The sequence below is a fragment of the Vipera ursinii genome, assembly GCF_947247035.1.
Source record: "Vipera ursinii genome assembly, chromosome: 2".
Classification (NCBI taxonomy): Eukaryota; Metazoa; Chordata; class Lepidosauria; order Squamata; family Viperidae; genus Vipera; species Vipera ursinii.
Window position 1 is genome coordinate 65,932,830 of NC_139513.1, and position 26,729 is coordinate 65,959,558.

The window sequence follows — 26,729 nt, forward strand, 5'->3', positions numbered from 1 at the left end:
TTATTTCAAAATCTCTTGCTTCTTTTCTTCCTCTTTTAATTAAGGGGTTTTTGCTATCTTGGATTACATTATTTTATACATGTACAATATTTTTCATCCTCAAAGACATTACAAACTGCATTATCTCATCATTTCAAACACTATATGAAGTACAAATCCATCATTTAACCTTTAACTTTCAATATCTCTGCTTTGTTTGAGTGTGCTTTCAATTTATTTGTCATTTATCAGACAAAATTACAGCTTCTGCTCTTGGCTTGGAATAAAATATGAAAAAGTTGTTACCAAAATGTGATTTACTTCTATATATATGTGAACCATAGTTTGTCACCTTATGTGTTGTAAAAATAGCCAATTATTCCAAAATCAATGACTAAGCTATAGTTTGAAGGGCTTCAGCAGCTGTATTTAAAAGCATTAGATGTGTGTCTGCATTTTTAACTAGAAGTTTTTATAATGATTTATAATTTATTATAATTAAACCTAAATGACTTTGTTTTATGATGTATGCTGGCCTTTGCAATTTCTGAGTCTGTTATTTTTTGAATGCTGTTCATTATTTAAGTAGAATAACAATAGATACACTATAGTGATTTATATATAATGAACAGTTTATTTTGTTAGTATAGTTCTGGAATAATATGACCATTAAGATCCTAGTTCTACTATATAAAGTAGCAGAGTTTTGTACTGATTAGTTTAAAACGACAAACTTTATTCACTTATTCTAAGACTGCTAGTTTCGTTCTGAATTTTAAATAAACATTATTTCAAATTTGCTTACAACCCAGTTATTGTAATCCTACATTGTGCTGTTTTCTATAGTTTTCCTTACTCTTTCTTCTTAATTCCTTTATTTACCTATTCTTCCTTTGTTACTTCTCTGTTTTCCTTTCCTTTTGTTATCTTCTCTTTCAGTTTTGGCTGTACTAATACTGCGGCTGAGTTGGTGCTTTAAAGATTTCGCTTTTCTCAGTTTGTTTACTTGCCTCTCAGACATTATGAGGAGATTGGCTTTTCGTGGTGCTGGTTGTACTCTGGTAAATCTGGTAATTTGCTGGTAATGCGTGTGCTGTTTGTCCCTTTTCCATACATCTCAGCCATTTTTGTTTTATAAAGGTAGTCCTTGACTTACAACCACAAGTGAGCCAAAAATTTCTTTTGCTAAGTGATATATTTGTTAAGTGAATTTTGCCCCATTTTACGAACTTTCTTGCCTCAATTGTTAAGTAAATCACCGCAGTTACTAAATTAAGTAACATGGCTGTTAAGTGAATCTAGTTTCCCCATTAACTTCGCTTGTCAGAAGGTCACAAAAGGTGATCACATGACACAGCAACCGTCATAAAGATGAACCAGTTGCCAAACATCTGAATTTTGATCACATAACCATGGAGCTGCTGGAAAGGTCATAACTTTGAAAAACGGTCATAAGTTACTTTTTTTCAGTGCCGTTGTAATTTTGTAAAGTCACTAAATGAACTGTTGTAATTTGAGAACTACCTGTATTTGTAAAAGTCATATTTTTTCATTTATCTCATGAATGTGTACATTAATTTGGTTATAAGACATGAAGTGCAAATGTATTAACACAATTACGTTAGACTAACTGTATATTGTATGTTCTTAAAATATTTTTCTGTAAATAAAAATTAGAAAACATGATTTTCTATTTGTTTCCATTGGAAAACCAACTATAGTAATCTTATATTTTAATTTTGTTAAAAGAACTTGCCTGGGATAATAGCTGAGAGTCTTATTTATTTTATTTTTCTGCTTTTAAATGAGTAGGAAATTTTGAAAGGTTTATGAATCACTTCACACTTTAAAATTGCAAACAAGTCATTAGCTCACTTCTTCATGGTCATCTTTTAGTCTGCATTTGTAACTGTAATTTCAGATTTAAGATTCAGCTTTTTTGTCTCAGATCAACTAGTTCCTTATGGTTCCATAATTGCTTGATGCTTTAAATAAAAAAATAGTTTAAGTAACATATACTTTGTTTAAAATTGGCTGATCTTTTAATTTCAATAGTAATTATATTACATTATAATTAATGTTTGTCTTCAATTAAATAATAGTTTTCTTAGGAAGTACTGGCAAAATATAAGAACCTTACTTAAGATTCTTTTATATTTTGTTTTCAGCACTTAATCTATGTCCACATTAATGTATTCAACCTATTGTGTAATATCACTGCATTCTCCTGACAGAAGCATTTCTACTGGTGTTGATGAGTTTAGATTGCATCATTTATTTCTAGCTTAGCAAACAATTTGTTTTCAAATAATACTTTATATTCTTTCACTTTTTTCTTTTAGGACACTTTTGCACAAATCACAGTAGCCTTTATGGCATAAATTTTGCATGTTTACTTCAAAATCATGCTTAACATAACTATATATGTTTTAAAAATGTTACATATGAAAGTACTTTGGGACATAAGTTGTTCTTATATTGAATATAGCCTATGAGAAATATAATCATAATCTCTGTAATTACTATACGTTTAATTTTAGCAACTAATTCATGATTCACTTGTAATTGAACATTCTTCAGTCACAATTGGAGCTAATACTTTGGGACTTTGGTGTTGGCACAAAACAGAGTTTGGTTGTAATTACTTTTGCTTAATGTTGTACATTGCCTTGAGAACTGTTAGGTGGACAAAAGGAGATTGATATACTGTATTCGCTTAAATTAGTTATTAGAACAATGCTTGATGTCTAGATTTTTCAAGCATTTAGAAATCACAAAATAATATAACTAATTTATTTGGCCAGAACAAGCATTGATAATGTTTCTTTTAGAAATAGAAATGTTGCAGTCTCTTCAGAAAACCATTTATTTTGTTATAATTTTGTCATCAAGGGGCTTGAATAATACAATGATTGCTTGGCAGTAAAACCATTAATATAATATTCCAATATATTGTATTTCCCAAACTTGTCTGTATTCCCCAGAGCAGCATGGCCATTTCCCAGAATTCAGGGATCTAAAATAAAGTGTGTTGGAAGCTATGCGTTGTCCAGAAGTTATCTAAAACCAAATTTTTTAGGATTGAAGGTTACAGTATTCCAGACAATTTCCAAGCCCCCAAAATTGTATGCAAAAAATGCCCCAGAGAGCTAGAGGGAGTGGGAATAGATCCTTATCAGTGGGTTTCATCATTGTTCTTAGCCATGCTCACAGTGGTAGCCATTTTGTGAATAGGTGTGGAGCTAGTTTATCAGAATAACCACATTCTTTCAAAATACACAGCATACCAAAGAAACCTGCTATAAATTATTTCAGATAATGGAATTGTAGATTTTTAGGGTTTACTATCTTATCTTCTGTTCTCTTTGTTTGAAAGCTTCAAGTTTAAGAACATTTTTCTCTATTATAGAAGAAGTTGGATTCCATGAGCTCAAAGAGGCGAAGGGCTACCTCTCCTTCTAGCAGTGCCAGTGGAGGAGATTTTGATGATGGTCACCATTCCACAAACACACCAGGTCCAAGTAGGAAGCGGAGAAGACTTTCCAACCTCCCAACAGTTGATCCTGTAAATACTTTGAATGTCTTATCTTTCTAGCCTAGTCATTGTGTACAAGAAACAGTTTTTGCCAGAGGTCCTCAACCTTTTGAGCACCAGGGACCAGTTACATGGAGAGAGGTTTTTCGGTGGACTGGAGGGGGCATGGTTTTGTGTGCTGCCTGCATCCCGCAGATGGGCTTTCCTTGTTTGTGCGGCCCGGTTGCTGGCATGCCACGGCCCGGTACTGATCCACAGACCCGGGATTGGGGACCCGTGGTCTATTGTATCACCAGAAAGCAACTGTTAAACTCTTCTTTTTTTAAGTTCTTGAGAGAACAAAAATATCAACCCTTTAAATTAGATGATATGCATACAGATTGGAGAATAATAAAGCATCAGAATTGCTACAAACATTTTGCATTTTAACATTTCGGGGTGCTTAAGTTTGCTGAAAAATGTTGAATTACAGGGACTCCTTGTTTAGCAACTGGCCTGTAAAACAAAGGAAAGTTGAAGTGAGATCATAAGTCACGTTTCATGTCATGACCATTTTATTTAACAACCAAGTTGCCAGCCCCAGGTGTGGTTGTAAATGAGGACTTCCTGTACGTTTAATTGCACTTTATAAGTGATGCAACTCACCATCTTCTTTGAAGTTGACAGCTTTCCCAGGACTGCTGAAGTCAGAGTCTTCATAGCTTGGTATGGTGGTGGAGTGGAATGTTAGTGCATTTGAAGGAAATAACAAATAAAAACTTCCACATTTAATATTTTTAAAATCTCGTAGCCACCTTCCTTATATTGGGCTGATTTTTCTTAATGTCATAGGGATGTCTGCTGATAAAACAAAAAGGGTGCTGATTATTTTTCTAGTATCAGAAAAACCAAACATTTTTTGTTATAAAGTAACAACAAACCTTATTTTAAATAATAACATAGAACAGTAAGTTAAGAAAAATTGTCCCTACCCATTTTCGGAGTGTAGGCCTCCCCTACTGGGCAAACTCTGGCACGTAAACTGGCAAAAGGCAGAGGCCCATTTCCTGTAAAGTAGGATTTTCTCCTTTAGATGTACCTTTAGGAAATGAATTTTATTTGTATATAAGCTGTTTAACATGTTCACAGACAAAATTCATTTCCCCCCAGCCTATCTTCAAATTAATAAAACAGGTTTTCTTTGTTTACTTTGGTTTGGTTGATTTTGGCTGTTATAATTGCTTATTTTGTGCACAGACTTTGTAATTGGAATTGGCAACTTGATCGTTGAGGGAGACTATCAAACACAACTTTGACAATGAAATGGCTAAGGATGACTTAAGACTACTCCAGATATGAATTGGGAAGAGATAAAAGAAAAGAGGTTAAGATGTTTGACCATGCTTAACTACTGGTCATGACTCTGTGTTATTAGCTCATTCATGGTTCCTTATTTTCCAACTGGTCAAACTGACCAAATTAAGAAATCCTAGATTTTTTAGGGGTCATAGCATATGGTTCCATTTATAACAAAAATACCTGAAATACACACACACATTTTTAAATTAGCAAGGTAAATTTTGATCAGTATAAGATGGCATTTCCTTTAAACTTCTTTTTCTGGACAAAGTAGTAATGTATCCCATCTCTCCCATGGCTTCAGTATTTTATGAAATTTTACATGCCGTCCTTTGTTCTTGCTGGCTCATCTCTAAAAAGGAAAAATGCTACATGATTTTGAAACATGAAATGTTTTGAACATTAGAAGTATAGTGTTTTATAGATACTCAATATCACTGCAAACGTACTTTTTATTTTTTCCTGTTGCCCTACTATTTTAGATTGCTGTTTGCCATGAATTATACAACACAATCAGAGATTACAAAGATGAACAAGGAAGGCTTTTATGTGAATTGTTCATTAGGGCCCCCAAAAGACGGTAAGCTTAAGATGTTCATTGATAAGTAATCTAACGTTATGTATTTTTGGTGTTTTAGTTTTTATGTAGAGTATATAAAACTATTTGCTATAAAGTGTTTTAAGTGCAGAACTTTGTGAAATGTCTGTCTGTAACTGCAAAACTGCAAAAGCATCAAGAAGGCTATTTGGGTCATTTCAGGAGGGTCTCAAACTTCTACCAGCCTGTTTTGTACTTACTGCAGGATGTTTGAGGGAGTTCCATGCTCAAAATGATTCAAAAGAAGATGTTAGATGTACTCCTAGTATTTATGTTTTTGTTTCTAATTGGATGATCAAGTTACTTATATTTATAAATAGAAGGAGCTGTTTTGGTTGTTATATTTCAACAGAAGTAAGGTTTATAAACACAATAATACAGATGTCCCCATCCTTTTGGACACCAGGGACTGTGCCATTGAGAAAGATCTTTCCACGCACCAGAGGGGGTGTTGTTTTGAATACTACCTGCATCCGGAGGGTGGAGCTTTGCTTGTTTGGGCAACCGGCTTGCTGGCGTGCTGTGGACCAGTGCCTAACCCCTGCAATAATACTTGAAGATGTGTTAGGTGCAAAAATACTAATGACAGAGACCTCTTTTCATATTTCATACCTCTTATGAGAATTCAGGAAAGCCTTGCAGGAGGCTTCTGCAAGCTTTAGGAAGGAGTTGAGATGAAGGGAATCTTTGTCGGCAATCACACGATTGAGAACTTGGCAACAGGCAGATATTTTCAACGGTCATAGTGTCCTGTGGTCACATGATTGCCATATGCATCCTTCACAGCCAGTTTTTGGCAAACAGAGTCAATGGTGAAACCAGCTGAAAAATTGCAAGTCACGATCATGTGATGACTTGTTTAGCAATTGTGGCAGAAATAAGGTTGTAAATTTGTTAATAACATGATGTCTTACTTAACAACTGTGTTGTTTAGCAATGGAAATTGCCATTCCCAATTGTTAAATGAAGACTTCCTATAATAAAAATAGTTCAGGGAACAGTGCTGATGTCAGAAATCCATTGTTTTGTTGTTATGCTGATGTAACTGTTGATATAATTGACAAAATTATTCTAGCTTTTGAGTAGAATAATCTGGAGTATATATTTTAACACCTGTTGTGAGGCACTGTAAATTTTATTTGTATTAATTGCATTTTCAAAATGTTATTACAACAGAAATCAGCCAGATTACTATGAAGTAGTTTCCCAGCCTATTGATTTAATGAAGATCCAACAAAAGTTAAAAATGGAGGAATATGATGATGTGAACGTCTTAACTGCTGACTTCCAACTGCTGTTTAATAATGCAAAATCCTATTATAAGGTGATAGTGCTTTGTTTTAAAAGTCATGGGTTATATTTTCTAGCACTGATTTATATATGAGTTAAGTAAATAGGTGGAAAAGGTCATTTCAAGCCTCTCAAAAGCTGACAATTAGAACAAGTAGCTTTTATTCTCCTTTGTAATATAATTACAGTTAATGACATTTTAACTGATATTAATACTATAACTGTTATACACACACACACACACACACACATATATACACACACACACAAACACACAAATGCTTTTACTTATTAAAAATGATTAGATCTAAAATGTTTTAGCAATAAGCACCTACTTAATTAAGGAGCCAGTGAGAGACTAAGCAAGTGTCCCCACTCTGGATCCAAACCACCTTTCCTATTTTAATTAGAAGTATCCTTGTTTACTTCCTAATTTAAAAACAAAGAATATTGTTTTGATTCTATTACACAGCCAGACTCTCCTGAATATAAGGCTGCCTGCAAATTGTGGGATTTATATGTACGGACAAAAAATGAATTTGTTCAGAAGGGAGAAGCTGAAGACGAAGAGGAGGATGAAGGCCATGACAATCAAGGGACTATTTCTGAAATTGTAAGTATGAACTTTGCTACTTGACAATAAGTATAATACTTATTGTAATTGTATTGGTCTGTGGCCATGCCAAAGTATGCACAACTGAGTTAATCACATTTTTTAACATTTACACTTACTATGTAATTGCCTTAACAGGATTATTTTTGTATCAGTCTTCTCCAGGTTATTTAAAAGAAATTCTTGAACAACTTCTTGAAGCAGTAGTTGTAGCTACAAATCCATCAGGCCACCTTATTAGTGAACTTTTTCAGAAGCTTCCCTCTAAAGTGGTGAGTCACAATACCTAAAATAATTATCATAATACACTGTATTGAACCAATTCAGTACAATTAACAGAAGTGAAAACTAAACATGAATATAAAAAGCACCAGCTTGAATTGAGACAGAAAATAGGAAAACCATTCCATGTGAGAAAAACTCTGTAAATACCATTTTCCTGTTGTGTTCGTTCTTTCTTTCTTTCTTTCTTTTTGCTTTTTTTACACTTCTTAATTTTATAGAATTTTATAAGCATATGGATAAAAACATAAAGTAATAAGAGAAAATATAAGAATAAAAAGAGAATAGGGATAGAAATGCAAAGCGGTATAAAGAAAAAGAAAGGAAAATGAAAATGACTTCCAACTTCTTCCAAGTATATAAGATAACTATTGACTCTTAATTTAAAACTGTGCTCTAATATAATGTCCGTTTTAACTTAGCCATTGTTGCCTGTTCTGTCATCTTTATTAATCATTCCTCTACTGTAGATATCATAGGATCTTTCCAATGCTGGGCATATAAAAGTTGTGTTGCTGTTATATAAAACACCATGTGATTTTCCCCATATTTTATCCATAAACCCTAACAAAAAAAGTTTCATCTGAAGTGTAGATTAATTTTCAAAATTTTTAAAAATTACATTACTATTTTCATTCAATATTATTTAGCTCTTTTGCAAGGCCCCCAAAGGTAATATAAGAGTTTTACACTTACAGGAACTGGATATTAGCCCATTTGTCCAGGGATAAGTATGTATAATTTTATAAAAGTTCTTTTTCAGGTTATAACATAAATTTTAGTCACCTTATCCACAGGTTTTCCTACTGATCAATTGGTATATTGACTTTTTTTGCTCAGCTTATCACACAGCTTTTAACTAATTCATCTTCCATTCCTGATTTTAACAAAAGTTTATACATTTTAGCAATAAGGTTTTCATCATTTGTACACAGTTCCATTTCAAAAGTAGTTTTATCGAGTTCGTAATCATACAGTTTCTTGTTAGCTTTAAGTCTCTCCATGAGTTCCAGATACAAAAACCATTGACAGTTGAAACATTCTAATGTCAGTTCCTTGCTAAATTTTAATTTGATATCATCTGTAGTGTATTCCAATAAATCTGCATATCTTAAACCATTTTTATCCAGTCTTCATTTCATTTCTATAATATACTTCAGGGGGAGAAAGCCATAAAGGTATTGGCCCAATACCTCATTTTATATTTATTTCAAATTCTCAAAATGGCTTGCCTAATAAAGTGGTTATGAAGCCAATATTAACTTTAATTTTATCGTAGCATAGACACATATGCCATGCAAATCTCAAATCACGGCCTTCTGGATCTATTAATCATGTATATCTTAACATCACCGAAGAAAGGCAAGAAGCTGCAAAGAGCAATTCAAATCTGGCAGGCCTAAACTTCCCCTCTCTTTAACACAGGCATGTCAAACTTGTGACGTCACATGATGTCGCACAACGTATCGGGACTTTTTCCCCATTGCCAGCAATAGGGTAGGTGCGGTTTCGGCGTGACACATCCGGCCCGTGGGTCAGCAGTTTTACATGCCTGCTTTAGCATCATACAAGATCTTATGTTTAACTCTTGGATTTTTCTTCTCTTCCAGTTGCATGCTTTCTTGACCTCTGTTGGTCTTGGTTTATCTAAGTTAGCTGAGGGGAATTGATTAGGTGAATCTGTAGAATGTTAAAAGCTCTCAGGTTGAGGAAGTAGTGCTGCTGAGTCTTAAAGTAGGCAGTAGATTGCCCACTCCTGAGCAACCTCACCTTGGAACCAACAAAATAGAATACAGCTGTCTGAACTTGCATGATATCTAAATAACTTTTGATCCTTCTCACATGGTAGAAGCATTGTGAATTGAGAGAGAGAGAAAAATATAGTATTAGATGAGTGTATATTTTCACCTCAACAAGTATAGGAAACAGAACATGGGAAGAAAAAACAAATGCACAGATATAGAATAGGGGGTATGTAGGTCAACAGTAGCAACTGTGAGAGGGATCTAGGTGTCTTAATAGAGCACATGAAATTATAGTATTGTTTTTTACTTCACTCGTGAGATCACACTTGCAATATTATGTCCAGTTCTGATCACCGTTATACAGAAAAGATGTTGAGACGTTAGAAAGAGTTAGAGAAGAGCAGCCAAGATGATAAGAGTTCTGCAAGCTATACCATATAACGAATGGTTGAGGAAACTAGGTGTGTCTCTAATCTAACAAAAGGACTGGGGTGATATAATAATAATAATAATAATAATAATAGAGTTGGAAGGCATGTTGGAGGTATATGGTAGCAATCTTTCAGTACTTGAGGGGTTCAACCTATTTTCCAAAGCATCTGTGGGCAGAACAACAAATAAAGATAAAGTTATCAAGGAGAAATCCAACCTAGAACCAAAGAGAAATTTCCTGAGAGTTAGAACAATTAATCAGTGGAACAACTTACCCCTGTAAATTGTGTGTGCTCCATCACTGGAGGTTTGCAAGAAGAGATTAGATAGCCATTTATGCAAAATAATATAAGATCCTCTGCTTAAGCAGGGTGTTGGCCTAGAAGACTCCCAAGGTCCCTTCCATATTCTATGTTTTATATTCATATGCTCTAAAGTACGCCATGGCACTATTTTGTTCTACATCATAATGTATAAAAACTTTCAGCATTGGGTGGGGGGAGATAATCAGTTGCTTTGTTCTTTGCTTCTTCTGAATGACATATTGTGGAAAATTAGTGTACACCCTGGTCCAATGTATGGATGTAGTGATGGTATGAATGAGAGCCAATAGAATCATAAGGTTGGAAGGGACCTTGGAAGTCTTCTAATCCAGGCATGTCATGATTTTTTAAATAAAATTTTATTGATTTTCTATTTTTACAAATGATAGGTGCTTAGTAAAACAACGTATTGCCTGGGCTCATTTTCCAGTTAGCAATACATATTAAAATTATTCTATATCTTCTTTTTCTTTGACTGAAGATAATGCCACCAAGTTCCTGAGATGATAGATAGATAGATACATAGATGATAGATAGATAGATAGATAGATAGATAGATAGATAGATAGATAGATAGATAGATAGTTGTTGTTAGTTGCGAAGTCGTGTCCGACCCATCACAACCCCATGGACAACGTTCCCCCAGGCCTTCCTGTCCTCTACAATCTTCTGGAGTCCATTTAGGCTCAAGCCTACTGCTTCAGTGACTCCATCCAGCCACCTCATTCTCTGTCATCCCCTTCTTCTCTTGCCCTCAACCTTTCCCAGCATTAGGCTCTTCTCCAGTGAGTCCTTCCTTCTCATTAGGTGGCCAAAGTATTTGAGCTTCAAATTCAGGATCTATCCTTCTAAAGAGCAGTCAGGGTTGATCTCTAGGACTGACTGGTTTGATCTCCTTGCAGTCCAAGGGACTCGCAGGAGTCTTCTCCAGCACCATAGTTCAAAGGCCTCAATTCTTTGGCGCTCAGCCTTTCTTATGGTCCAGCTTTCACAGCCATACATTGCAACTGGGAAGACCATAGCCTTGACTATACACACTTTTGTTGACAGGGTGATGTCTCTGCTTTTTAGTATGTTGTCTAGATTTGCCATGGCTTTCCTCCCCAGGAGCAAGCATCTTTTAATTTCTTGGCTGCAGTCCCCATCTGCGGTGATCTTGGAGCCCAGGAAAATAAAATCTGTCACTACCTCCATTTCTTCCCCATCTATTTGCCAGGAATTGAGAGGGCCGGATGCCATGATCTTGGTTTTCTTAATGTTTAGTTGCAACCCAACTTTGCACTCATAACAAGAGGCTCTTTAGTTCCTCTTCACTTTCTGCCATTAGAGTGGTATCATCTGCATATCTTAGGTGGTTGATATTTCTCCCGGCAATTTTAATTCCAACTTTTGATTCATCTAGCCCTGCCTTTCTCATGATGTGCTCTGCATATAAGTTAAACAGGCAGGGTGACAGTATACAGCCTTGCCAGACTCCTTTCCCAATTTTGAAGCAATCAGTGGTTCCGTGTCCAGTTCTCACTGTTGATTCTTGACCTGCATATAGGTTTCTCAAAAGACAAATAAGATGGTCTGGTACTCCCGTCTCTAAGAACTTGCCACAGTTTTTTGTGATCCACACAATGAAAGGCTTTAGCATAGTCAATGAAGCAGAAGTAGATGTTTTTCTGGAACTCCCTAGTTTTCTCCATGATCCAGCGTATGTTGACAATTTGATCTCTAGTTCCTCTGCCTCTTCGAAATCCTGCCTGTACTTCTGGTAGTTCTCGATCCACATACTGCTGGAGTCTAGCTTGTAGGATTTTAAGCATGACTTTACTAGCATGTGAAATGAGTGCAATGGTGTGATAGTTTGAACATTCTTTGGCACTGCCTTTCTTTGGAATTGGAATGTAAACTGATCTTTTCCAATCCTGTGGCCACTGTTGAGTTTTCCAAATTTGCTGGCAAATTGAGTGTAGCACTTTTACTGCATCGTTTTTTAAGATTTTGAATAGCTCAGCTGGAATACTGTCACCTCCACTAGCTTTGTTGTTGCTCAGCTTTCCTAAGGCCCACTTCACTTCACATTCTAGGATGTCTAGTTCTATAAGGTGCTGTAGGGCTTCATAGAACCGGTCAATTTCATCCTCTTCAACACCGGTGGTTGGGGCATAGACTTGGAGTACTGTGATATTGAATGGTTTGCCTTGGATTTGAACTGAGATCATTCTGTCATTTTGGGGATTGTATCCCAGTATTGCTTTTCCTTCTCTTTTATTGATTATGAAGGCTACTCCATTTCTTCTGAGCGATTCTTGCCTGCAGTAGTATACCTGATGGTCATCTGAATTAAATTCACCCATTCCTTTCCATTTTAGTTTGCTGATTCCTAAGATGTCGATGTTCAGTCTTTTCATCTCTTGTTTGACCACGTCCAGCTTTCCTTGATTGATGGATCTTACATTCCAGGTTAATATGGAGAAAAAATCTTTATAGTATCGGACTTTCCTTTCACCACCAGATACATCCACAGCTGAGTGTCCTTTCAGCTTTGGCCCAGTCGCTTCATTCTTTCTGGCGCTACTAGTACTAGCCCTCTGCTCTTCCCCAGTAGCATATTGGACACCTTCCGACCTGAGGGGCTCATCTTCCAGCGTCATATCTTTTTCCCTTTTTTAAAAAAATCCCATTTATATCCCGCCCTTCTCCGAAGACTCAGGGCGGCTTACAATCAATGTGCTTAGCAATAGCCTTCATTCTATGTATATGCCTGCTTATTAGGGCTTTCGCCCCCCCCCCCCAAGCGGCATTATTACAAAGTCAGCTTATTGCCCCCAACAATCTGGATCCTCATTTTACCTATCTCAGAAGGATGGAAGGCTGAGTCAACCTTGAGCCTGGTGGGATGCGAACCTGCACTAATTGCAGGCAGCTGGTGTTACTTAAGGAGGCATTAGCCCACTGCTCCACCAAGGCCCTTTTGGTACTGTCCATGGGGTTTTCATGGCAAAGATACTAGAGTGAGTTGCCATTTCCTTCTCCAGTGGATCACATTTTGTCAGAACTCTCTGCTATGACCTGTCCATCTTGGGTGGCCCTACACGGCATAGTTCATAGCATCATTGAATTACACAAGCCCCTTCTCCACGACAAGGCAATAATCCATGAAGGGGAGATGATAGATAGATAGATAGATAGATAGATAGATAGATAGATAGATAGATAGATAGATAGATAGATTGATTTAATAATGATAACAAAGTAGTAACTTTCAGATTTCTTAGAATAGAGCTAGCCCTAATTTGCTGTACATATTAGGGTTCTGAAATTCAATATTAGGCAGTGTTTTTCCCAGCAACCAATTAATTGACATCTAGGAAACTTCCAATAACCAACCCACCCTCCAGTTTCAGATCTTACACAGACTATAAAGACTCCATGACAATGCTGACTTCTGAATCGTACTAGGGAAGCCTTCCTTTGAAAACATGGCAGAATGTCCACAGAAAGTATAGTTGGTGTTTTGGTAGTGATCTTCCAAAGCCTAGAGATCTTGATGCTAAGTATGTGTAGTGGTAACTGGTAAACAGTAATGTATGTGATCAAAAAGTGTAGTCATAAGTCCAGTGGGGGTAGACATCACTGTATAAAGATTATGTATGTCACTGATTGTAACTTGTGAAATTCAGATAGAAAAACTACAGTCCATAGAATAGTTAATCAATCAATGTTTCACATGGCATCATTTGGATTTCTTTTTTAAACTTTCAGCAATATCCTGATTATTATGCAATAATTAAAGAGCCCATAGATTTGAAGACTATTGCTCAGCGGATACAGGTGCAGTATAAATTTGGCTGTATTCCCTTTGAACACAAAGTCCAGAAGGTGAAAAAGTTTTGAAAAGAAATATTTGGAGTAATGGAATTTAAAGCAACACTTTTGTTTATAGGTTATAGCTTTCTTAGATTAATTATTAAATTAATCAAACAAAATTAGCTTAGAGATTGCTTCCTACCATTGTTTTCTTGTTTTCTGAAAGAATAATGTAGTGACATTTCTTCTTAAATTGATTATTTTTGTTCTTTTTATTTATATGGTAAAAATACTTTTATATATTGTACTTTTGTTTCTAATTATATATTACTTTATCATAATGTTTGTATATATGTAAATGACAGAAAAACTCTGAAGTCCACACAGCAAAGTTTTAAATTATATATATCGAATATGAAAACAAATTTTCAATTTTTAATCTGCTTTTACTTGTAGAATGGAAGCTATAAAAGCATTCATGCAATGACCAAGGATATAGATCTGTTAGTTAAAAATGCCAAAACTTACAATGAACCAGGATCTCAAGTATTCAAGGTTGGTTAAAAAGTAGAATTCAATTTCTTTTATCACAATACTCATATATAATATTGACATTCAGTAATTACAAGAATAGAAAACAATTCTGAAGATTGGATTTGTACAAGCTCACTCTTAGTTATAGAGTGTTCTCTGTGATTTGATAGAAGTGAAGGGAGAAAGACTTTTTCAAAGCTCTTCTGGTTTAGACTTCCAAGGTTGAAGAGTCACATTTGCTTTTTGGTTTTTCCATAGTGGTTTGTTACTTCTTTATCCACTTCAAATAGCATTTATATTCCAGTTCCTTTTTGTTTAAAAATGTCAAGGTACTCAATTATATCAATTCTGAACTTTATATCTATGGAGATTCTGAGTCAACCAGGTTGTCCCAAAAAGTGCTTTTTTCAAAAGGCAACTGGACGTTTTTCTTTGGGGTTTTTTTTCCTTGAAGTTGTTTCATTTATCATCCAAGAAGCTTCTTCAGTTCAGAAATGTTGTCAAGGAAAAAAACCCAAAGAAAATCAAATTGCCTTTTGAAAAAAAACATTTTGGGATCTAGACTTAGTAGTTGGCCACTTTGATGTTGCACCTCAAAAGTTTCCTAGATAATAACTCCAAACCAATTCTGGGATGTGTGTAATCCTCCTCACTATTTTATTGTCAAATAATAGATTGGGTTTTGTAGAAAACAAGTTAAATGCAGAAAACAAGATAAATCTTTGATTCCATTTACATTGTATGAACTAAATAAAATTAAATGATAATAGACCTTATTTTTAAATATACATAAGTATGATTCTGGCTTTCACATAACATTTTTTACCAATGAATCATACCAAAGTTAATAGGATCCATGCCACTTGCAGCATTTCATGCTAATGATAAGGGCAATATTTAGGAATGTTTTGGCCATATGCCACAAATTTAATCAAAACTCAGTTTTAGCCCAAATTTATTTATGTTATTCTGATTTCTAATCTAGAGACTACTTTTCAAGCCAGCATACTTTGTCTACAATCAGCCAACCTGGAAGTATATAGTAGGCTCAGTATGCTATATATCTAAGATGTATGGACACAGTACAATCAAGATAACTTAATGTATTTATCCTTGCAGACCATTCTTTTTTAAACTTCATTCAAAGATTCCTTTTTTATTTCCTTTAACAGGATGCAAATGCAATAAAGAAAATATTTAATATGAAAAAGGCAGAAATTGAGCATTCAGAACTAACTAAATCAAGTCTGCGAGTCAGGTATTGTAAGCAGAATAGAAATATAGAAAGGTATTGATATTTTCTTTTTTAGTTAACATTTTAACTTTTAAGTGTTAAATATTAAAATTATCTGTAGCACTGAATTGTGGAGAAATAGTTGAGATTCTTAAAAATGTATATTAAAGAATATTAGGTGTCATAATATTATGATCTGATGCAAGATCTGATTTAAGATATTAAGCAGACATGACACCACATGCTCCTTAATTTTATGAATTTAATCTACAGTTCAGGATAGTGAGGATCTCTGTTACTATTTCTTAGTTTTAATTTTTTTAAAGAAATTAGGAATCATGGAATATTAAAACCTCCTATTAAGACTGTGCATAGCATTCATACTAAGTGTATTGCAATATTTAGGACCAGTACATTGCAGAAGCCTGACAAACAGTATGGCTGTTTTAACAATTTGTTTCTGCTCTCATGTGTTGCAATGCATCTCTTTCAAATGCTTTACACATTCTTAATCTGTCTGTTCTCTTTTCATATGCCTTCAACTTTCTTAGTAAATTTATGTCTAAAATTTCCCCTACCATATTCTATATCTATATGCTGACTGGGTAATTCTGGGAATTGAAGTTCACACATCTTAAAGTTTACTGAGGTTGAGAAACACTGGCTTATATTATGTAGTCCAAGTTCAACTTATTATGTTATATTATGAATGAGATCAGCAAAAAAATAAGGATGCAAAGTTTTAGGCCTCAAATCCTGAAAATTTAGAATTAGAGTACATAATTCAGCCTTTTCTACAAGAGTTCACTTTATTCTTTTTATTTTGGGGGTGTTTTATTGTTTTGTATGTTATGTAACAGCTGGAATTTAGTATTCTTCCTAATTGTTGAACAGATTTGAATCCATGAAAAATTGTTTGCTACCTTTTATCTTTATGTTTAATTATGAACTGTGACAAATCTGGCTTTTGTTACTTCTGTGCTGCATATTTTGCTTTAAAATTGATCTCAATCCGGGGTTTTTTAATCTTTTGTCTTTAATAACTTAGTCCAAAACACCCAGTGTCAATTAAGAGTGCTTTTACTTAATATATATTTGCAATTGGATATACATTTTCTGTGGAGTTAGTACTTAAAACTGAGACTACTGTTTTTCCATGCATACTTGACTCTGAAATCAATTGGATTTACTTCCAATATGTGGAATAACTTAACTTTACAAATTAGCCCTATTACTACCCTTAGTAACATTAATTTGTATTAATTTTATGGGCATTGTTTAATTATGTTTTAATAATCTTAATTTTTGTATCTAGTTTTTTATGTATTGCCCTGTTCACCGCCCTGAGTCCCTAGGGAGAAGGGCGGTATATAAATTAAATTAATAAAATAAATAAATAAATAAATAAATAATAAACATTCAACCACATATTTATCTGTTCATTGCAATGGTAGAGTCTTTTGTAGCTTTCAAAACTTATGTAAAAGAGCTGAATCTTAATTGTGTATGGCTTTTTGGTGGATTTCTTCCTTTCACTGTCTGGCTTATTTATTCTCCATAAAGGACTGGAAATCTGACTGCTTCCAAGCTGACAAGTCCTTCCTCACAGAGTAAAGGCAGTGTTGTTGATGAAAGAAATTCTGCTAATAAATATTACCGGTGAGTTCTTAGTATCTAGATATAGTTCAGTCAGTTAATCTTTTCAACAAGCTGGTTTATCCCTCAAATTTTAATTGTTAGCTTTATATGTATATAGAAAAAAGTAAGCATTTATTTTAAAAACCTAGAAGAATGGCCTCATTTGGTAACTTTGATGCCAGTTTTTTTAATATTTATGGTTTTAATAGACATGTATTATGTTGCTTTATTATTAAAGTTATAATTGCTAGTTAGGAGCTGTCCAGAGTTTGATATAAGATGGGTGGCTATAATATAAATGTGTTAAATAATAGATGGATGCATGGTTCATATATTTTAGGCCTCACTTTCCTTTAAATCTTCTGAATGAGCTTGCTATCAAGCCATCCACAAGGGAAGGTGCATCTGTACCAGTTTCTAAGTATCTTTCAGATATATTTGTTTTTATTTTTATTTTAATTCCATTTATATCCCGCCCTTCTCCGAAGACTCAGGGCGGCTTTACAAGCTTAGCAGTAGCCTTCATTCTATGTATATGCCTGCTTATTAGGGCTTTCACACACACCCCAAGCGGCATTATTACAAAGTCAGCTTATTGCCCCCAACAATGGAGCAACTGTCAAAATTCTGTTCGGGGCTCATGTAGCTTCAGAACTCCCAAATGCTCCCATTGTTGTTTGTTTGATTACTTTTTCATTTTGCTGTTAGATGACTGGATTTTTATTTTTTTTATTTATTTATTTATTTTATTTTATTTTATTTTAATTGCATTTATATCCCGCCCTTCTCCGAAGACTCAGGGCGGCTTACAATCAATGTGCTTAGCAATAGCCTTCATTCTATGTATATGCCTGCTTATTAGGGCTTTCGCCCCCCCCCCAAGCGGCATTATTACAAAGTCAGCTTATTGCCCCCAACAATCTGGGTCCTCATTTTACCTATCTCAGAAGGATGGAAGGCTGAGTCAACCTTGAGCCTGGTGGGATGCGAACCTGCAATAATTGCAGGCAGCTGGTGTTACTTGAGGCATTAGCCCACTGCTCCACCAAGGATTATTGTTGAAAAGTCAATAATACTCTCTTCAGATTGCTATGAGAAATTGTCTTTTCTTTAGTTATTATTACTCTCTATGCTGTGGAACTTTCCTGACAGCTGGAAGGGATCAGGAACATGTGCAATAATCATCTATCGACTGTGTCATAGAAAAGGTCACATCAGATTTAAACACGAAATGTTTTCCCGCAGGGGATTGATATAGATGTGTTTCTGAATGCGAATGAGCCAAGCTTGATTTTGGCTCAGTCAGTGCAAAAAGCCAGTATTGGAGAAATTAGGGGGACTGTAGTGCATCAGTCAGATTGTCTTGCTAGCCAGCTCACTGAACCCAAAAGATAAGAGGATGATGGATTTGAAATTAGAGTTGCTATGTTCTGTCAATTAGTAGATTAACTAATGAACATTGTTTAATGTATTATAGACACCCTTAATTTAATAAATCGTAGGTGGCAGATAGGATCTTGGGGATTTTTTTTTTCACTATTTCATATTAGGAAGGATTAATGCCTCTCTTAGGATGACATTTGTGACCTAAAATATCATACAAAATAAGCAGTTCTTAAAAATAGTGTACCTTCTATGATTTAATAAACATCTAGATTTTTAATATTTTTAATTCCATTCCATTTATATCCCGCCCTTCTCCGAAGACTCAGGGCAGCTTACAAGCTTAGCAGTAGCCTTCATTCTATGTATATGCCTGCTTATTAGGGCTTTCACACACACCCCCAAGCGGCATTATTACAAAGTCAGCTTAATTGCCCCCAACAATCTGGGTCCTCATTTTACCTACCTCGGAAGGATGGAAGGCTGAGTCAACCTTGAGCCTGGTGGGATGCGAACCTGCACTAATTGCAGGCAGCTGGTGTTACTTAAGGAGGCATTAGCCCACTGCTCCACCAAGGCTTGAGAAAGGTACCAGAGTAGACTTGAAAAAAACATGTTAGCCTTTACTCAAAGTTACATCCAAAGTTTCACACAGACCTATTTAGCAGTTCCCATGTCTTCCCCAATACCATTTAAAAAAACAATCAGTACAAAACTGATAACATTTTACAGTATATTTCAGTTGGATTTATTGAGCCAAGTAGAAGCTTAGAAAGCATGCAAAAGACAATGTAGTTAACTCCATTAGATCCCACAGCATAAACCCTAAGAGGCCAAACTACACTATACCCTACCTATCTTTGGAATTGCCTTTATAAACAGTAGCAGATTCTCTGAAATATAGTACCCGTGAATTTCAGGGTTTTTTGCCTTACTTATAGAAAACCTACCGCGTTATGTCCAATAGCTCATATAGGCAACCCATGACTCAAAAACTTTCTCTGAGCTCAGATTACCTTATTTTTCACAGCCAGCCAGCTGTTAGCATCCATCAATGTGTGTTCCAGCAATTAACAGATGCACAGAAAAAACATATTTAGTAAGAATCACTGGGAAAGGAGGAATACCTATACTTAACTTTGCCCTGCTCCTCAGTGATAGCCATCAAAACAGCATAACCAATGAGTTGCAAAAGGGCCAATCTGTCTCCCAAAACCAAAAAAGCTCTTTTCTTACCAATTGTATTAAAAGTCACTCAAAGCTGATCCCTCTCTAAAAAATAAAGAGGGAAATAGAGAGCCTGAGGTGCTGCGCAGAAATACGATTTAAAAAGTGGTGACAACTGTTCTCCTAGCACATATGCATCTTTCAAATGTCCACAGCAATTAGTTGCATTAAAAATGTTTCAGTTCCTAACGAATGCTTTGTTTAATATCTAGATGGTCATTCTGGGAGGCCCTTGTTTTGTTTTGTTTTTCTCATTTTGAGAAAAATGAGCCTGGATTCTTCTTCTTCTTCTTCTTCTTCTTCTTCTTCTTCTTCTTCTTCTTCTTCTTCTTCTTCTTCTTCTTCATCATCATCATCATCATCATCATCATCATCATTATTATTATTATTATTATTATTATTATTATTATTATTATTATTATTAACTGCTTTAGGAAAGCCAGTTTGGTTAAAGACTTTAAGGCACTATGATAAAAACCAGAAGATTGGGAGTTCTAGTCCTGTCTTAAGGTACACAATCAGCTGGGTGACCTTGGGCCAGTCACTCTCTCTCAGCCTTAGGAAGAAGACAATGGCAAACCACTTCCAAAAAAAAAACCCTTGTCAAGAAAACCACATGGACAAACAATTTTATACTATCTATCTTCTTTAAAAAGTATGTCTTTTTGTCCCACCTTTATTATTTTTACAAATAACTCAAGGCCACAAACATATCCAATACACCTTCCTCCTATTTTCCCCACAGCAACAATCTGTGAGCAGCTCTTTAACCTACCCTATGATCCCTTCCCCACCACTTCTTCATAAGAAAACTAGATGTACGGTAACTGGCTAGAAAGTCAGGGTGCTTGACCCTGAGTCCAAGGGATTAGAGCCAGTGGGATGGTGCTCAGCTTTATTTTGGAACCTGGTTCCACAAGACTCCATGGTAATCACATTATCCAATCCAAAACTGTCAACCCCAATTCATGTCCTTCCAAGTCCTCTTCAGGACTCCTTCCGAAGTATCTCAGTCCTAAGTAAAAGCACTCTAGGGAACTAAAGCATTACTTACATTACATCAATCATGAATAACGTCATAGATTTTGCTGTGTGCCCACATTATTATCTTAAAAATGGTTCTTCATAGATGTAGTTCTTTATTGCTGAAAGCTTGATTCAGTTTAAATAAGTAGGAACGCAATATATCTGCCATTTACTTCTTAGTTCTAAACAGCACCAATTATTTTGTTTGTTGCACTTTCCATGATAATCAAAGTTATCTGAAGATACAGTATTTATAAAAGAACTCATAAAATATAAATGTTAATTGTTTAAAGTATTGCTTAACAATAAAGCATAAGATATTTGAAAACATCAGGGTTATGATTTTGGTTAGAGTTAACAAACTCAAGTTCCATAGTGTAAGAAACAATACAGCCTTGCCAAATAGATACTAACATGACTCTCCTACAATGTAACCAGGTATATTAATTCAGGAAAGAATAATGTCCAGGCTCTCCTTTCCTTTTCCTCACTGTTCAAGACGTAGGGAATGTTCATCTAAATCTAATGCATTACTTTCTCAGTAGAATTCCCTTTCAGTGCCCCTTTTTACTAACTCAGCAGAAAGTGCACATTTTCTCAAAGACAAAAGAAAAATACTCATGTCTAACACATCCATCATGAAGCAATCTGTCAACTTTTTTTTCTTTTTTCGTACCTCTCTAGGAAGAAAATAATTGACCTACATTATAGCTGTGTTGAAATATTGAGCTTGCTTTGGACTAAGTAGCATATAATATTAAACATTCCTTTTTCTTTAAGGTAGTATAGCAATAGCGCTTAAGAATACTGTCCCAATGGCTATTGTATTATTTTCTCATCTGGCTTTCAAATCCAGCAGAAAAGGAACCTTACGTAAAATTAAGAAGTCTTCATTTTTGAAAAGTTTGGCCCAAAACCAAGAAAGACATGTGATTCTTCTAAGCTAAATTCTCTATTGTTTCACATGCATAGATATAATCTTGTCAGACTGAGTACTCTGCTATCTGCATCTACAATATACTCTGTAAACTATTAGGGAGGGGCTGTCTTCACCCTGTTTCTCTCACACATAATACCTTGACTGAGTTGCTTCTTACTCCTCTGAAATGCACCCACTCCCTCCTGGGAATCCACCATTTTGTAGTATGTTAAACTTGCAAGAGGCTTCTTCTGGAGAGCCAAAAGAACCTTGCATTAGCCCCTGTAAAGCCCAGCATAAAGTTTATAATCAAAAATAAACTTTCATAGCAAGAGCTATACTGTGCCAATATAGCTACTATTTTAAGTGTAGATGCATATACACCAATCATAGGGGATTTTTCATTTATTACCTATCTTTCCTTTAAAAATTCACAGTAACAAAAGAGCTGTCCAAGGCGATCGTTTATCAGCAATAACCATGACGCTGCAGTATGGATCTGAAAGCGATGAAGATGCTGTTTTAGCTGGTAGGAATTGAAGAAGCATTGTTCATATCTGCTAAGAAATAGTATTCCATTTGTTTTTCTTTGTCTAAAAATATGAGATATAAACTTAAGTATTGTCATTTTATGAATCGAAATTATTAAATACGCTCTCACTTTGGATCTCGTTAGTCAGTTTGGAACATATGAAGAGGGAAAGGAACAAAATACAGTAACAGCATATATTTCTGTTCGTCATTCCTAGCTGCTGCCCGTTATGAAGAAGGAGAATCTGAAGCTGAAAGCATTGCTTCATTTATGGATACATCCAATCCTCTCTATCAGCTTTATGATACAGTTAGAAACTGCCGAAACAACCAGGGTCAACTTATATCGGAACCCTTTTTTCATTTGCCCTCAAAGAAAAAATATCCTGATTATTATCAACAAATCAAAATGCCTATTTCATTGCAGCAGATCAGGTAAACTGCTATTCTGCATTTTTACATATGTTAAATTTGTTGTTTTAACAACTGAAAGGAAAGAAGAGTTCTTTTATATACTAAGATACTATGCCATTACCATAAATACCAAAATAATTTTATTTATTTTTTGTTTCTTTTATTTTTAAACCATCGAACAATGAAGTCCATAGGTCATGCCTAAAATGCCCCAAATTTAACAGCTAGTTAAAATTTAAAAACAGATGAAAATCTAATATGAAATTAGGATTTAGTTAACATTTGGACAAAAAATATTATTTGTAGAAAATAATGTAATAAGCTTTAAAATTATCCAATATAATTAAATAAAATAATTCATTACCTCGTTCATTATTATCTTTATTCCTGTTGTAATTATAAGGAAAAATAATGTTATTTATTAACTAGAAGAACCAATCAGATTTTTATTTTGTAGGCATTTGCAAATGAAGTATTGCATCCACACATTTAACAACTGAAGCACCTCATCTTTCTTGACTTCTCTTAGTTTGTATTAAAGTGTGTTCCAAACCCAGTAATACCAAATAAAGAATATTGCTTCTAATTTATTTTCTCTTGCGCTGACAAAAATCATTTTGCAAAATGTATATCTCTTAACCCTCAATTAGAAATTAAATGTGAGATTGGGTGAAAAACATTCAGCACTTTAAAATACCAAATATCATTTACAGGAATGATAAAAGATTGTCTTTTCTACAGAACGAAACTGAAGAATCACGAATACGAAACCCTCGATCATTTAGAATGCGATTTAAACTTGATGTTTGAAAATGCAAAGCGTTATAATGTTCCAAACTCAGCCATTTATAAGAGAGTTTTGAAAATGCAACAGGTTATGCAGGTAAAACTTCACATTATGATTCTGGGGCTTATATTCAAAGAAGTTAGTATTTGGTTCATTCATTATCTAAAATGGTAGAAACTATTGTCTTTAAAAATCTTTTTTGTTCTATTTAGTAATGGAAATATTCCCAATTTTTAACTAAGCATGATCTTACGCACTTTCTCAAGGAAAAGACTTTTTTGGTGGTCCTATGCTAATTAATTGTAACTGCTAACAAATCATTGTGTGATGGTATTTTTAAGCATAAAGTTTTCACTTTATTTATTGTTCTAGAATGGTTTATTTATGTATATCCAGTATTTAATATTTTCCCATGATGCAAATGAACTAGACATGCTTTACTTGAAACTTTTTCCACAATGCTTGAAAACTGATGTTTTATCTTTGCAGAAAGAATGTGGCTATTTAATATTCACACATTTTAACATATTCAGTGATGTGAATTGGATCTGTGATTGGTTCTATTTCAGGCAAAGAAGAAAGACCTAGCTAGAAGAGATGAAATTGAGGATGGTGATAGTATGATATCTTCTGCCACATCAGATGCTGGGAGTTCAAAAAGGAAAAGGTATTTGCTATTATATATGTCTATGTTTGGCACAATAGTAGTTTGCTTTAACACTCAATTATTCTCACCAAATATCTCATCAGTAATGTCTTTAAGGCAAAAAAATGCATAATCTAATTATCTGCTATATCCTGTTGAAGTTTTGCACAATATTTTTAAACATAATATATAACTCTGAGAAGTATAATTTAGAGAACTGTTGCAAACTGAAAGAGACCTTCATTTAAAAAAAACACCATCATGACACAAACAAGTCACTTTTCTTAGAAACACTAAAATAATTATGTCCGTTGAAAATCTGCCACAATTGCTTCAGAAGCTAAATCTGCATGATTGTATGTGCACAACCCCTTTGCTATACAAGTATTGTCTGTGCACAAACACATACACACAGAGATCAACAAAAACAGCTTTCAAAGCAACCATGAACATTTTACAAAGAATTGTACTTTAAGTCAATGTATGTGGCTGCTAATCTCACAAATGAACCAGTCAGTCCTAGAGGAAATCAACCCTGACTGCTCTTTAGAAGGCTAGATCCTGAAGCTAAAACTCAAATACTTTGGCCACCTAATGAGAAGGAAGGACTCGCTGGAGAAGAGCCTAATGCAGGGAAAGATTGAGGGCAAGAGAAGAAGGGGACGACAGAGAATGAGGTGGCTGGATGGAGTCACTGAAGCAGTAGGCGTGAGCTTAAATGGACTCCAGAAGATGGTAGAGGACAGGAAGGCCTGGAGGAACGTTGTTCATAGGGTCGCGATGGGTCGGACACTACTTCGCAGCTAACAACAACAAATAACATTTGTCAAGAATAAAAAAACAGCAATAGTCACTGAGGATAAACCTAAACAAAACAATTTCAGCTGGCTATCTCACTCCAAGAGCCCCAGGCCTTACACATGCAGGCCCTCAATGCTTTACAAAAGGCCAGCAGGGTCAGAAGTTAGGAAGTTTGGCAAGTGGTGCAACTGGTCCCATAAGAGGAGGTAGTCCTGCAAATAACCTCCTCCTATGCCATGATGGGCCTTCTAGGGCACAACAAGTACCTTGAATGCCACTGGGAAGTACATTGGAATCCATTGTAGCTTGTGGAGCAGAGCTGTAAAATGGGAATACCAAGGTGTGCCTATAATTGCCCATGCTGTTGCATTCTGGGCCAGTTGCAGTTTCCAGATCATGGGCAACTCTGTAGAATGCATTACAATGAATCCATTTCGGAGATGAATAATGCATGAGTGATTGTGGGCAGCATCTCCCATTTCAGGAATGGGTTCAATTGGCAGATAAAACGAAGTCCTCCTAGCCATGGCTGCCACCTGCTCTCAGGATAGAAGCCATGAATCCAGGAGGATCCCTAAAATTGCCTGGGTTCTATTTCTGGATTGTTGTGAACAGTTTATTAATTGTTGTTTTGATGAAATCCTATTCAGTCTTAGATTTAAAATATTAGATCTTCACTGCCAATATGCTTCAAGCTTCTTAAAAGTCTAAGTAATGATTTTAGGTAATTAGTAAGTAAGATAATTTTTCCTAGAAGGAAAGAAATGCAATGTTAAGATTGCTATTCTGGGTTAATATATCAGAACAATAAGCTTTGTTTAAATTAAACCAAGATGCTCATGCTTCTCTAAAAATTGACTATGTAAATCTAATCAACTATGTCAAGAAAGTCATACATGTACAATTTTAGTAGAGGTTATTAAGCTTTTAAGTCTGGTCCTTTCTTTTTTCCATTAGAACCTTTTCACTTTATTTATTCATTCATATAGACTCTAGGTAATGTATAATATAATAAATAGATTTTCACAGAAGAAAATAGCAAATGATTTAGGTTGCATATACCAAGATTAAAGTAGCCTTTTCCTCTCTCTTTAATCTAAACAGTAAGAAGAATATAAAGAAACAGCGAATGAAAATCTTATACAATGTTGTTCTTGAAGCACGAGAACCTGGGACAGGCCGAAGGCTATGTGAGCTGTTTATGGTGAAACCTTCCAAAAAAGACTATCCAGATTATTACAAAATTATTTTGGAGCCAATGGATTTAAAAATAATAGAGTATAATATCCGTAGTGATAAATATGCTGGAGAGGAAGCTATGATAGAAGATATGAGGTTAATGTTTCGAAATGCGAGACATTATAATGAAGAAGGCTCACAGGTATACCTGAAGGAAAGATATTTTAAAAGTTATCCATATTTCCCTTAACTTACTCTGTAATTTACAATAAATAAAACTTGGTTTTGGAGCTTTATTATATGAATTTCACAGTATTTTTTTACACTTGTTTAGGCTCCTCGTATAGGTTTTGTTCGAAGCTGCCTACACATTTTTTAAGCATCTTAACCATCGGGTTGTTGAATAGGGTACAAATGGTTGCAGTTACTGGGATTGTTTAGTCCTTTAGAAATAATTCTATTGCATCAGATTAGTGT

The 26,729-nt window shown here is 34.9% G+C and overlaps 1 protein-coding gene across 6 annotated transcripts in view; it reads left to right on the forward strand.

The window, feature by feature from the left end:
• PBRM1 (polybromo 1) overlaps positions 1-26,729 on the forward strand; it is a gene marked incomplete at its 5' end in the record, with an annotated part of 70,333 nt that overhangs the window by 4,433 nt on the left and 39,171 nt on the right. For 2 of the 6 annotated variants that reach the window (XM_083352241.1, XM_083352242.1), the window contains 15 exons: positions 1,002-1,040; positions 3,389-3,544; positions 5,335-5,432; positions 6,627-6,774; positions 7,213-7,353; positions 7,509-7,625; positions 13,889-13,957; positions 14,390-14,488; positions 15,640-15,725; positions 17,265-17,360; positions 22,332-22,423; positions 22,644-22,860; positions 23,581-23,722; positions 24,196-24,293; positions 26,178-26,454. In XM_083352241.1, coding sequence (XP_083208367.1) covers positions 1,002-1,040; positions 3,389-3,544; positions 5,335-5,432; positions 6,627-6,774; positions 7,213-7,353; positions 7,509-7,625; positions 13,889-13,957; positions 14,390-14,488; positions 15,640-15,725; positions 17,265-17,360; positions 22,332-22,423; positions 22,644-22,860; positions 23,581-23,722; positions 24,196-24,293; positions 26,178-26,454 — 1,875 coding nt within the window. Of the gene's footprint in view, positions 1-986; positions 1,041-3,388; positions 3,545-5,334; positions 5,433-6,626; positions 6,775-7,212; positions 7,354-7,508; positions 7,626-13,888; positions 13,958-14,389; positions 14,489-15,639; positions 15,756-17,264; positions 17,361-22,331; positions 22,424-22,643; positions 22,861-23,580; positions 23,723-24,195; positions 24,294-26,177; positions 26,455-26,729 lie in introns of those variants that run through there. The other 4 variants (XM_083352243.1, XM_083352238.1, XM_083352239.1 and 1 more) reach the window with 4 other exon arrangements.